Below are 14,323 nucleotides of genomic sequence, written 5' to 3' on the forward strand. Positions count from 1 at the left end.
TAAAATTCCTAAACTCATAACTCATTAATTTGTATCATTTTCCTCAGCTCTCAATGAGCGTAAAGCAGAGGTCCGCATCCAATATAACGATGTTCCCGGTGATATCTTTGATGGAAAGACCAAGAGGAATGAGTTGGTCATCAGAGTCCAGCCTGGTGAAGCTGTGTATATCAAAATGATGACCAAAACTCCAGGAATGACCTTTGACATGGAGGAAACTGAACTTGACCTTACCTATGGCAGTAGATATCGGGTAAGCTCTGAACCTTTACAACAATAGTTATAGTCTCAAGGTATTAATATAAGTTTACTAAGTTGGTAGCTAATATACTACACTACTAGTATAGTAAAATAAACATTCTCCAATTGAGCCTGATCATTACTAGTCCAAATCAATTGTCATTGTAACATCTTTTCCTTCATATATATTTATTTACTGTCCTGTAAGTATTTATTATATTAGAGTTTACCTATATATAAAAACGTATAAAAATCAGAAATCCTTTTTAGATTCATTTAACTTTTCTAAGACTCGAAGTTATTAGGTTAAAATTAAAAACTAATCGTGATAGAGGAACAATTTTTGAATCAATTATTCCTTTGAGCACAGAGGAGTAAGATACAGAGGATACGAGCTTATGGGGCAACAACTGTGCAATTGGGTAAATATACTTGTGACGAGCAAGGAAGCGCCTGAACGGCAAGAGCTGTGCGAAAAATCCTATCACACAGGGCACGGGACATCCCTCCACCGTGAGCGTTGCAGTACATGAGGGCGAGGGGAGCCATTGCTCTAGACACCAGCACTGGCGCTAGACACCACTTAAGTGTACCATTGAATAATTCCGCTGTATGTTATACTTCTCTCTGCTTTGAGGGAGAAATCACAAGCGAAAAAACTTTCACAATATGTTTGGCATTTAGATTAAAACACAAACTGAGATCACAATATACAATGGAAAATCCAGGAAAAAGATTAAACAGTTTGTTTCAAAATGTCCGTTTAGATCTTGGAATCTCTATTCTTCTAAAAAGAAATTCTAGATTTTTTATAAAAGAAAAGAAAACTAATCACAATTATGAGAATACAAAATTAATAAATCATTTCACCATTTACAACTCCCAATCCGATTTGACTTACTCAATTGTAACTCGCTTACAATATTCTTGCGGGAAATATGTATACAAGGGTTGTTTGAAAATTAAGGTCCCCATCAAGCTCTCTTTGCAACCAAGCAAGGTAGTCCAATTCTGAAACCAACGTTATGTCCCCTACTTCATTCACTAATCTTCTAGCTGGTTTCCATCGATATGCGAGGATTAGTCTGGTCATACAGTAGCAATAAAAGTCGTTATGAAATAAAATTGAAGCTCTCGCCAAGTATTTTAGCTCTCTCCAGTCATTTTAGGGAAAAATACATGTCTACCTGGAAATAATTCCCGAAATGTTGAAAATTTGCAGGACTAGTACCTAGTGACAACATATCAGAAACCAACATTCGTGCATGCTTTGGACAATACAACAAATATTGTCATGGCAAAAACTATGTATTTTTGTGTTCTTTAACTTTTGTACTGACAAAATATTTGTATTTCAAACGGTTTGTGAAATGTGGTCAAAAAGTGATAATCGGCACAGCATGCAGAAATATTCATTTTTAATATGTTGTTAAATGACAAATTTCAACCTAAGATCGTTAGACCTTAAGACCGTTGTCACATTTACTATTTGCTGGGATTGATTTGGCTTGCTTGAAAACCCAATACAATTAATAATTTTTGCAGGGAGCAAGGTTGCCTGATGCTTATGAAAGACTTATCCTTGACGTCTTCTGTGGCACTCAGATGCACTTTGTTCGTTCGGATGAACTTTCCGAAGCCTGGAGAATCTTCACTCCATTATTGCACAAAATCGAAAATGAAAAGATCAAACCTCTACCCTACAAGTAAGTACCTTATTAGAGCATTTTTTAAATCATTCATTGAATACACCTCCTGAAAATTGTTAAAGTATTTTTTATTGTACACTACTCTACTAGAAGAAAACTGAATCCTATAATCCAAACGCTATTGAACTGTTTTGCCACGTTTTTGTGATTTCCCAGGACAGCCTCCTAACGTTATGTGTTTGAAAATTTAACATACGTTTTCAAAAAAAGCACAAGAATTTTTTTGTTCAAAAAGTTTTTTTTAATTTTTTTTTTATTTCATTGGCATTTTAAGTTTCATAATAAATACATGGTAAGGCAATATCTTTGGTAGGTGTTTGTTTATTAATATAGCATCTTAATTGGAAAAACTAAAATTTCTGTCACTACCATAACAGACGTAAAAATGAATATTAAAAATACAGTAGAACCTCAATTACTCGAACCTTAATATCTCGAATTCCTCAATATCTCGATTTTTTTTAAATCCCCTTGAAATCCACATTAATCATAATGTTAAAAGTACCTTTATAAGTCGAAGTTTCTAAATACACAACCTCAATAAGTCGATTTTTAACAACTTTTGAACGGTAATATTCCACCTCTATAAGTCGAATTTTCCCGTCGTCGAGCCTCAGTAACTCGAAGTTTACCTTTATAAGTCGAAGTTCGCACGAATGCGCCTCAATAATTCGAAGTTTTGCCTTACAGTGCAAGTCAGTAGTGTTTTGATTCCTGTCGAGACGTGAAAATCCAACTTCCGGTGGTTGCTTCCTGTGTCTGTTTGGATACGTACTGTAGTCTGCCAGTTGTTGAGATAATTTTGTGCGCGTCGGACGTCATGTCGTCGGTTAAGCGTAAGTGCAAAACGTTGACACACGATGAAAAAAGAAGAGTTATTAAGGCAGTTGACGAAGGATTAAAGAAAAAAAGTGAAATCGCTAAGGAGTTCGGAATTCCGCCTAACACTTTATCAACAATTATGAAAAACCGGGAAAAGTATGAGGCTGAAGGTGGACTAACCAATAAGAAGAGATGTAAAAGCGGTGAGTTTAAAGACGTGGACGAATGTGTTTTAACGTGGTTGAAACAGTGTCGAGATAAGAACATCCCTGTATCAGGACCGATTTTGCAAGAGAAGGCCATTCAATATGCAGAGAGCTTAGGAAAGAAAGACTTCCGCGCCAGCAACGGATGGTTGCACAACTTCAAAAAAAGAAACGAAATTATTTTCAGAAAGGTTTGTGGAGAAAGTGCTTCTGTGAACTCCAATGTGTGTGACGAATGGAAAACAGAACTAAAAAAACTGACTGAGTCATATTTGCCAGAAAACATTTACAATGCCGACGAAACTGGCCTTTTTTTAAGTGTCTGCCAGACAGAACCCTGTCTTTTAAAGGTGATTCATGTAGTGGTGGGAAAATGAGCAAAGTTAGAATAACTGTGTTGCTTTGTGCTAACTCCGACGGAACAGACAAACTCAAGCCCCTTGTCATAGGAAAGGCAAAAAATCCACGCTGTTTTAAGAATGTGAAAAGTTTGCCGACAGAGTATGAAGCAAATAATAAAGCTTGGATGGTTTCTGGGTTTTTCAGTTCTTGGCTGAAAAATATCGATAAGGCCATGAAGAAGAAGAATAGAAAAATACTTCTCTTTATTGACAACTGCTCAGCACACAAGGACATACCTCCTCTGAAGAACGTCAAAGTACAATTCCTACCACCAAACACAACCTCCAAGCTACAACCACTTGATCAAGGGATCATTAAAAACTTTAAAGTGAACTACAGAAGAGAGGTTGTCAAACGATTTTTGAGGGATATGGACAACGAGTCAATGACGCAGATTAATCTACTCGATGCACTATGGATGGTGTCAAAAGCCTGGAACTGTGTGACTTCGGTGACAATCAAAAACTGCTTTAATGCATGTGGTTTTGAGGTACCCCAACACACCACGGGAAATGAACTGGATGAAGTACAGGATGAACCTTCTATCGCGGACATAAATGAGACACCGGCTGAATGGACTGTAGCAGCACAGGCTCTGAATGTTGAAGAGTTGGCGTTCGTGGACTTCGTAGACTTTGACGACGACGTTGCTGTATGCGGGGAGCTGACTGACGCAGACATCATTACATCGGTTGCTGGAGGTTCGAGTTCGAATGCAGTTTCTTCAGACGAGGGAGAGGAGGATGAGGGCGAATCAACACAGCCAGACCCAACTCTTAAAGATGCTCGTGCTGCAATTCATGTGATTCGGTGTTTTTTTGAGAAAAAGTCAGTGATGAGTGATAGTGTTGTGAATTGCATCAATAACTTGGACATAGCATTGGATGCCGTAAACATAAAAGGTAAACAAGCAAGAATTGAAGATTTCTTTCATCCCGTTTTGCCAAAGTAGGTTCAGTAGGCCTACTCAACTACATTTTGAAAAGTTAAACTTGTACAGTATTTTGTTTAGAATTCGTATTGTTTTGTGTTTTGTTCAGTACCTGTATTTAAAATAATTTGTCTTTGTTATTCAACAGGTTTTTTACGTATGTACTTTATCAAACTTATTTCCAAACTTATTGCCCAATAATAAATAAAGTACTCTATGTGCATTAAAATTGTTTTATTTTGCTTCCACAGTTACTCTTCAATACGTGGGTAAATACAGTTTGAGTTCGATTTACATTATAAAGGTTTAGGATGTAAAAGTCGAGTTTAGATTCAGTAGGCCTACTTAACTACATTTTGAAAAGTTAAACTTGTATTTTGTTTAGAATTTGTATTGTTTTGTGTTTTGTTCAGTATTTAAAATAATTTTTCTTTGTTATTCAACAGGTTTTTTACGTATGTACTTTATGAAACTTATTTCCAAACTTATTGCCCAATAATAAATAAAGTACTTTATGTGCATTAAAATTGTTTTATTTTGCTTCCACAGTTACTCTTCAGTACGTATAAATACAGTTTGAGTTCGATTTATAAAGGTTTAGGATGTAAAAGTCGAGTTATAAAGGCCGCAACGTTACATCACTGTCAGGCCCAAACACCTCAGTATCTCGAACTTTTTTGTATGGCACCTTCATAACTCGAACCTCACTAACTTGAAAAACTTGATAACTCAAATTTTTATCATATCCCCTTCAGATTCGAGATATTGAGGTCCTACTGTAGTTAATGTTATTTTTATAAATATGTTTTGCTGTAAATACATTTAGTTTTAGGGCCATTTTGTAAAAAACTTGTGATGGTCGTGATGCCCTGGTCGTGATATCACGTATTTTTTGGCTCTGTTATGGTGGCAGCCCTAACTTCATGTTTGAGGAGGCAAATTGCATTTCTAGGTTAACGTAGCAATTAAAATATCATATCAACAAAAATTAACACCATGTCTGCCAAATGACTACGTACGGTCGTGGAAACACAAAAATTACAAAAAACAAAACTTACCTTTATTAATCTTGTACCTCCTTTTTTACTGCAAAACCACCAGCACAATAAAACTAACGCACATCCAGAACCAGTCTCTAAAACCAACTGACGCTATCGCCACCGGGCTTGCCACTGTCGTGTTCCAAAGTTGCAAATTTTGCCATTATGGTCGGGACATCAAATCAAGAGATAGGCTTATTTTGTCAAGTTAGTCTTTTCCCAATTAAAACAAAATTGTTATATGCTCCTTTTTTTGTAAATTTAATAACTGTTGATGACATAAAAATATGGCATTATATATTTCGGCATGAATAATAAGTCTAAAAACAGCGTGAAAGTTGAAAAATGTATCCTAGGGACACATGATGGTCGAGAATTTCGAGACTTTAAAAAATATTTAAAAAATACCTAGAACATATTTAAATAAAACCAGATAAATGTTTGTAACATGTTGCCCCCGTCCCAAAAAATATTAAAACACATAATCATACTACAAATACAGTATCTACGAAATAAAAGGCCAGGGACATTAAAACGCACGTTTAAAAATTTTTGCACATGTCTCGATTAAAAATTATTTGGTCAGATAGATTTAACATTCCCAGTTTAAAAACAAGATTAATAAAGAGCTCTCTATGACATTTGTTAGCCATTAACAACAAACCTCTTCACCTCATAAAGTGGTGAAGTAAAATAAGGAAGCAAAATACTTGAAAAATGTATGTTTTAACAATGCGTAGTGAATAAAAAATTATCAAATGGAATTTTAAGCAAACCTTTTGTAAATAAGATAGTATTATAAAATACCCCCACCACAGCAAACCTGCAGACTAAGCAGATTTACATTTACTCAACTTGATTTACACAAAACATTTTCTTAAAAGTGTCAGCGTTATTCCTATTTTACAATAAAATTGATTTTAATGAGTACTTAGCTTTGCTGTTACAGGGTAGGTAATAAGTTTATTGTTTATTGTGTTTTTGGATTTTTTAATTGAAATGTAGATAGTTTAGTATGAAGAAAACTAATTTGCCAAATTTGATCAAGATATACCTATAAACAAGCAAACTACAGCAGTTTATTTATTCTACAAAAGAATAACATAGGGATTCAAAATTATTTTCAGTTATTTTTTTTTAACTTTCTCTGTAACCCTCAGGCCTACAACAACGCTCAGGTATACTAAATTATTTGTTTTTCAAGCTCCATGAAATAGTTTTAAAATAAATTAGAAAATTTTATGTTTTGGGGGTCAAAACCTAATTTTTACCCCATAAAATTCCTTATACAATCCTCGTCCTATAGTCTGATAATGCTGGTTAGCGAACTTGATCAAATAAATGTAAGTTTACACGTTTGTGTCAAATTTCATAAAAATCGGATTATTTTTTCTTGAATTATCTTGCTAACGGACCTACATATATATGCCTATATGAATTTGTGAATGGATGATGTTTTTGGCCTCTGGGGAAATCAAAAATGAAATCAGTCATGGGTCTTACCATTTCTTGCCATGAGACCAATGGTAAAAGCTTAATCCCTATATGGGAAATTCGCTAAAAACAATACAAACATGCTAAAATGAGTAAGAAGTTGATTTCTAAACCCTTTTTCAATCATCTTGAAACAACTTCAAACAAAGTATTATTATAATCATGCTAAACCAATACACCAATACCAATACTACAGTGTTTTTGACACCTGCTGGAAACATTAAAAACCACTGTGCATCCTAAATCATACATGACTTGTCATAGACATATTATGCATTATATCATTTCATACTTTGTAAAATTCACATTCTTAATTTCTTGTGTTTCAGATATGGATCTCGAGGACCTGAACAAAGCAATGACTTCTTGAAAAAAGCCAACTTTAAGTACTACGGGTCGTACAAGTGGGTAGAACCCACCGTCAAGACATAGGAAACTGCCTTGGAAACCGAACAACACTGCACTTCTTGTACAAACGTTGAATACTCTTAGGTTTAGAGGTGACTGATTCGGGACAAGGGACCAACTATCATTCCAGTTTTTTAGCTTTTGCAATCTTTTTGCTCAATTTCTACCTAAAGCAATATTTTTATTTAAGCTGCAAGCATTCCTCGGGTTAGACTCAAGCCTGCAAGATACTTTTTAAAAGTAGATTATTTATTGTAACTTTAAGATATTTTATACTGTGAGTTATTGGCTTATTTATTAATTTTATTTATACCTGAGTGAGATAATAATATATTATTTTCTGTTGGTCATTATTATAGTTTATTTTTCCCACAAGCTCTTTGTTGCAATTAAATCTATTTTTTTTATTCTAATAATCCAGGAAGTAAGGATTGTGGTTTTGAATGTGTAACTTATTTTCTATGCTCAGAGTTATATTGATACTCCAAGCTAGGGTCCTTTATACTTAAGTTTTCCTTCATGACAATGGTAAAAGCAGGAACATTTTTTATCAAGTATCTCTTGTATTCCCCTAAAACACAAATATCAATAGAGGATCTGTCACAATTATACTTGTTCGATAAACTAATGTATATTTGGTAGGCTGAATACGGTCAGAGTGTTTGATTTCAAAAAGTAAAATGCAGTCAAAGGTAATTAACTGTATATTTATTAAATGTTGTTTATCTAAAGTTTGCTAAAAAGACATCTCATTAAGACACCAATTTTTAGATTGTTAGAGCTATAACCCCTAAATCCCTTCTGTTTAAGCCCACAACAGTTTCATATTTTACCTAAATTTTGCTAACAGCATTTTGTTTTTTTTCCATCTACCTGGTTATTTTTCATGACCATCTAGACTCAATACTCAAAGTCTATTTATCATTGTCAACTTTATAAATTGTTGTATAGTCATCGAAAAAAGAACCAATTTATTATGAATCTGTCTCTACTTGCTTGAAAAACTTTTAACAAGTCTTCAATGCTAATAATTAGTCTTTTGTCTCTCTGAGTTGAATATGTAAAGAGATAATAACAATGACCCCCAATACAATAATAGAACAGCTGATCAACATTTAACAATTGTTTTTGTATGACAATTGACAACGCAACAAAAGGCCCATTGAAAATGCATTTTTTTAAGTCAAATCTTCTGAAATGTATTGACAATTGGATTTGTTGTTAACCTAGTGGTTAACCTTCTGGACTTTGGTGCGAAAGGGACAGGTTCAATCCCCGGCATATCATGAAAGTCGTCCAACCCTTGGACGCATACAAATTCAATATTTATTTAATGTAAAATTTGCTAAAACCAACAAAGTTATTTTCAAGTGAAGTGTTACTTCATTACTAGATTAGGTATTTCTTTTGTTTGATACAGTTCATTTTTACTACCTAAACTAATTCAAATCATTGCATCTAACTGGCTACATTCATAGACAAATAGAATAAATATAGACCGTCAGAAGTGCTACGGTTAGCATATGTTCCGGCGCACACCTTTAGGAGTACCATGTAGTTACGGCGCACACCGCTTCAGCGTCTGCTGGTAGCATACGGCAAATAGCCTATAAAGTCTGCAGCGGTGTGCGCTGTAACTACACGGAACTCCTAGCAGCACATCGCGGAACCTTCCATTGACAGTCTATATTTACTCTATTTGTCTATGCTACATCATAACACACTATTAAATTAATGACATCACAATTATCTAAACATGGGTGTCCATCAATATAGGCTAGGGGGGCTCAAGACCCCCCCCCTTTGATACCCCATGGTAGCCACATTTTTTAGATTGTACAGTAACTAAAATTGTAAAATTACAAATTTAAAAAACTATGCAAAATACCAATAAATTGACATCACCAACAAATCTACCTTAGGCACAAAAATCAACCTGATTGTCACAATTGATTTTCACTCCTAATTTGTACATAACATCATGTAAAAACAATAAAATTGTGACAGTACATAATTTATTTATTTTTAATAAATATATACAAAACAAATTAAATTACTACATTTTATCATTATTACTATTACTATAACACATTAAATAATCATTTCATTAATTCGCAAATACATCACTGGTATGTTACATTATAATAAATAGGCCTACTTTTAGATAGTGTTTGTTATTCATAAAAACGTTGTTTATATTTTTTTTTTTTCATCACTATGATTAATATCTCATATTTACATAGTAAAAATCTTTCTTAAAAATAGCCTAACTTATTGAGTGTAGCTGACACTCTATTTACCAGGATATTTTTAAATCTCCAAATCGTTGCATCTTTAACAATGTTGTTTTTATATTCATCACAAACCTCCATTAGTTCACCCACACAGTCTGCACGATAATGTTGTAACTGTGCAACATCGGTGGCTATTGCATAAGTATCACATTGAGGTCCTAAACACTCTACAGGGAAATGATTGTGCAGGGTTAATATTCTTTCTGGATCATGAAAGGCTTTTATGTAGTGACCTGGCATAGTGAAGTTTCTGCTGCGATAGACGTGTTGCAGCATGTGCATATACTGTGGGATCTCCTCAGTCCATCCATGTTGTCTCAGGTCATCAAAAAAGTAAACATTCTGTACATAATAAGAGTCCTTAATTTTTCCTGGAGAAAGTGAATGTAAAAGTCCTTCCCAAGATGATTCCTTTTTAGGCATTATAACCTCGTCAGAGTCCATTAGTACAATGTACTTGTAGGAATATAAATTCTTGTATAGGCAGTCATTGAAATGGATGGGCTCATTTCTTAAAATGCGGAATGAATGGTCTTTCAAATACTCGTGCTGTAAACCGGGTATGTTCGGTTGGTATCCAGGTAGTGTTATGGGAACCACATCAACATTTCCTTCTTCTTGATAAAACTTGAGCACTTTGCTTATGTTCTGGTGAACCTGATACTGATAAAAGATAATTTTATCAGCTCCCAACACTTTGAGCAGTTCGATCCATTCTATCAGCCTTACTGATACATCTTGGTAGGGAAAGTCCAAACCTTTTACACAAACTGCAAAATCTTTCTTCTTCTCAGGTTTCTTGTAGATAACTCTCAAGTTGTTAGATGACATGTCACATTTTTCCTCCACAATACCAACAGAATCTGGTACTTCATTCCTATATTCTCGAGGAATCGGACATGTCATTAAATATGGATGTAAATCCCCAGGTCCAGGTGAGCCCCATGATTTATGCCATATGTAGTTGTACTTGGCCACCTTTACCACCACAGGCTCTTTGATGTTTTGGAACCACATCTGGCAGTAAATTATTACATTCGGATCAACTCTGTCAACCATTGCTAAGATTCTTACTGAAGGCCCGATCCTGCTTAAAGTTCTGTTATCATAATACGCTGCATAAAGATAAAAAATACCACTAGAAGTGTCCAAAACTTGCCAAAAGTTGTTATTAAATTTCAAATAGTAGACATAGGGATATTTGACACATGTAACATTATTGTAAAAACGATCTTTGTATTTCTCCCAAAGACCAATTGGAAGACTAGGTACATATTGTTCAATTTGATCAATAACCTGCAAATTAGTGAAAGTTGGAGATCTGTCAATTTTGGGTGATGAATGTGACCATATTTCACTGCTTTCATCAAAGAAGTTGCCTATTTTGGTTTTCTGTGTAATGATGATGATAAAGGCAGCCGTGATCAAAACTGAGCCCCAAATCAATGCCCCATGAAAACAACTTCTTATCTTATTCATCTTCATGTGTCTGTTAAACAAAACAAAACTATTTCAGGATTGCTGACTATACGATACAGTAGACCCCCTCTTATCCGGACACCTTTTAACCATACATCTCTCTAACCGGACAATTTTTATCAGCATATCGGTTTAACCGGACTAGATCGGCAGGAAGTGGCCAGTACTAAAACGACTGTTCTTGTGGGAAAGATTTGGGACCAGTGATCACGCGTCTAAATACAATGCTCTCCTAAATTTAAGTCAAATACTGTATGCAGTATGCATTTAAACGGTCCGTTTTAACAAGTTTTGGGGACGTCGGTTTAACCAGAAAACCCATTATCCAGACTGGCAACGGTCCCGAGGAGTACGGATAAGAGGGAGTCTACTGTATGTCTTTTTTCTAAGAACCAAAGTGTGTGCCAGCAATACTAATTATTGTATTTTTATATCTCCACTTTGATGTATAAAATGCAATAACCCTACTAACCTCAACGTTTCATTTATCCGACATTAATAGTAGCGAAAGAAAATTGTCAATTATCATTATAATATTTTTTTATGTGACAGCAGTACAATAGACAATGTCAAAATAAATTCTATAAAATGAATCTTGTTTATAAAGCAAAAGTGCAATTTATCAAACAACAATAGTCAAACTTTATACTGGATATTTGTTGTTCCAAAATCCTTCAACAAAATAAAAACCACAAGTACATGAGCCACCTCACCAAACTATTTTCAGATTCGTCAAAACTTTTCGCTTGGAAAAATATAGGAATTAGCAAAGTTTCATATAGAGAAATTTGTGGTTGCTGATAGATTTAGATGATCTTACTGATTGTAATATTCATCTAGTTACATTTCCTAGTATTATAACTTTGTAAATCACTACATTTAGTATAATAGGATAGCCTACATTTTCTTTAGCAGATAACAAATTTTTAAAGTTTAAGATGTTGAAGTGAGGCTAGTTATTCTGCTTGGGATGTCACACACAATTCTCATGCTTTTCTCTGCCATGTGAAAACCCGATTCGGACCCCTGCACAATTGTCCTATAATATGTTTCCATATAGCAGATTAAAGCGAAAAAATCTGTAATATGAATATGCCATTCATAAGCATACTGTTTGAGTTACTAGATCTCGTGCGTTTCCTGGTGAAGCAGGGGGTAGGGTTGAAGCCAATACAAAACCGGTTCTTAGCCACTCTAACCACCTACCCCCAGGCTTCACCAGGAAACGCACGAGCTCTACAACTAACGCTTAATCCTCCTTAGTAAAAAGGAGATTAGGTAAATCTTTGAAATAAAATTAATAGTGTGTTGTTCCCAAGTGAGCTTTCTAAAAGTGTTATTATTGACAAATTTTCCACTTCTATTAGAAAAGGAAGTGCTAGTATTACAAGGGCTGTCCATAAATGGGGGTCTTTATCAAGCTCTCTTCACAGCCAAGCAAAGTCCTTCAAATCTGAGACCAACACCTTGTTCTGCACTTCATCCACTACTATTCTAGCTGTCCACTCCTATGTAATATTTAGTCGTGTCATAATAACAGAAATTCATGGGAGGGAAAATCAATGCTCCCACCAAGTAAGAATCGGGATCTATGATAACGTTATCCAAAGTGTTAACCATTATGAAAATCCATCGCCAGTTGACAGACTTGTATTCATAAAACTTTTGGACTTATGAATTGTGCTTACGTGGCTTAGGAAGTTTGCAGAAGGTTGTACAAAATTAGTACTACAAAACTGGGAACCAGTGTTTTATAAGTTGTCATTGAGTCTTTCATTACAGTTTAGGAAATATTGCTTGTTTCAGCATGTTTAAGACTACCATGGTTTACCAGGGGTCCTTGATAGTCTAATAGAGACTTCCCCTATCAGTTCGGCAATCTATCATTCAGTCACACCGAGATCCACAGGTAACGTTTCCCTGACTTTGGTCACCACCTCAAACAAGACTCGAACGACCGCAGCAGGCTTACAACATTGAAAATTATCATGCGACCACCCCCAAACCCCCACCACTCCATATGCCCCAACACTCTACTCTTCACGTGCGAAGGAGACCTTAAACCACAGAATTTAACTTACATAACGTGATTCATATTTGGCAGGAATGTTCATTTTCCTTCACGTCATTTTTGGCTATTATAGATACTAATCGGGGTGAGAATCGGCTAGAATAGCTATATAATATAAAGAAGAAGAGGCCTCAAATTTGAACTAGCTTGTTTGGCGTGGTCCCTATTTTGACAAGAGCTCAATATACAAGCATAGCTAGGAAAATTATTCTGAAGGCTTCGCCTGACATGTACAACCTATTTAAAGATTTACATAGCCTACTATTAAAATTCATACCCCCCTTAATTTGTATTAACTTTATTTTTTTAATCTCCACCAGAAAAGAAATTATTTTCAGCAACTTTTTTATGAACGGCTTTAACAAATAATTCAAATTCTAGAACTTGATGTATTTTCCCAAAAAGGGGCCTTGAAGATTGCACACTAAATGTTTCATAAAATTCCACCCAATTTCGTGCCAAATAACACATGTTTACCTATATTGTCAACTAAACTTTAGATCATAAAGCAAAGTATACAGATAACTTACCTAACCAAAATGGAGCATTGCATTCTAGAAATGAGTTTTTCACCTCTTTGAAATCATCTTCTTACACATGAATGTTATCAGACATTATAATAGTATTTTCACATATTAGCTCTATTGTTCTAAAACTTAATTACGTGTGCCTTAAAACAATAAGAATAGTTTAGTAATGTGCTAAGTTTAAAGTGTATGAAGATAAGCTAAACAAGGTAAGTATTCACTATTCGCTGAACAGTAGATGTACATGTGTGTGTTCATGCATGTGTTCATGATCAAGTGGCTAACATCTGTAACAACAATGGGAGATAATCAGTAGTAAAGTTTGTGTGTAAACTGCACTAACAAACCTAGTTTTTAATTTTAAACAGTGTAGTCCAAAGATGTATCTCTGCCAACAAATCTAACATTGACTTTAACAAAATTCTGTTCCTTTTCTTGTAAGATTACTGGATTGAAATTAAATGCCCTATTTGCCATGCAAATTTAACATTATTGTTATGTTGCTCAAATAAAAAGAAAAAGATGACTTATACTTTTCTCATAATTTACAGTTTTCTTATAAATTAAGAGGATATTTGGTATTTTTTAAAATTAAATTGTGTTTTTTGGTTAACATGTAAGCATGTTTACAAAAATAAATTTTTAGGTACTCATTATGGACAGAGAATTTCTAAATAGTCCTCGGTTTTGTTCAAAAACA

At 34.6% G+C, this 14,323-nt stretch overlaps 2 protein-coding genes across 7 annotated transcripts in view; one reads left to right on the forward strand and one right to left on the reverse strand.

Annotated features, from left to right (window-relative positions):
- The window catches only part of LOC128997808 (glucose-6-phosphate 1-dehydrogenase), a 51,607-nt gene extending 44,005 nt beyond the window's left edge, over positions 1–7,602 (forward strand). For all 6 annotated transcript variants that reach the window (XM_054423542.1, XM_054423538.1, XM_054423540.1 and 3 more), the window contains 3 exons: positions 48–253; positions 1,786–1,946; positions 7,174–7,602. In XM_054423542.1, the coding sequence (XP_054279517.1) occupies positions 48–253; positions 1,786–1,946; positions 7,174–7,276 (470 nt within the window). In that variant the 3' untranslated portion in view covers positions 7,277–7,602. The remainder of the gene's footprint in view (positions 1–47; positions 254–1,785; positions 1,947–7,173) is intronic.
- Positions 7,603–7,907: 305 nt separating this feature from the next.
- On the reverse strand, positions 7,908–13,866 carry LOC128997811 (uncharacterized). The gene is made up of 2 exons (XM_054423547.1): positions 13,627–13,866; positions 7,908–11,035 (listed from the first exon to the last, which is right to left on the reverse strand). The coding sequence occupies exons 1-2, from the start codon at positions 13,647–13,649 to the stop codon at positions 9,508–9,510; spliced, it is 1,551 nt and encodes a 516-aa protein (XP_054279522.1). The 5' UTR covers positions 13,650–13,866; the 3' UTR covers positions 7,908–9,507.
- Between the last annotated feature and the right edge of the window lie 457 nt (positions 13,867–14,323).

This window comes from Macrosteles quadrilineatus, unplaced genomic scaffold (assembly GCF_028750875.1).
Source record: "Macrosteles quadrilineatus isolate MER2022 unplaced genomic scaffold, UCM_ALF_1.0 Scaffold_7__1_contigs__length_78375512, whole genome shotgun sequence".
In the NCBI taxonomy this organism is placed as follows: Eukaryota; Metazoa; Arthropoda; class Insecta; order Hemiptera; family Cicadellidae; genus Macrosteles; species Macrosteles quadrilineatus.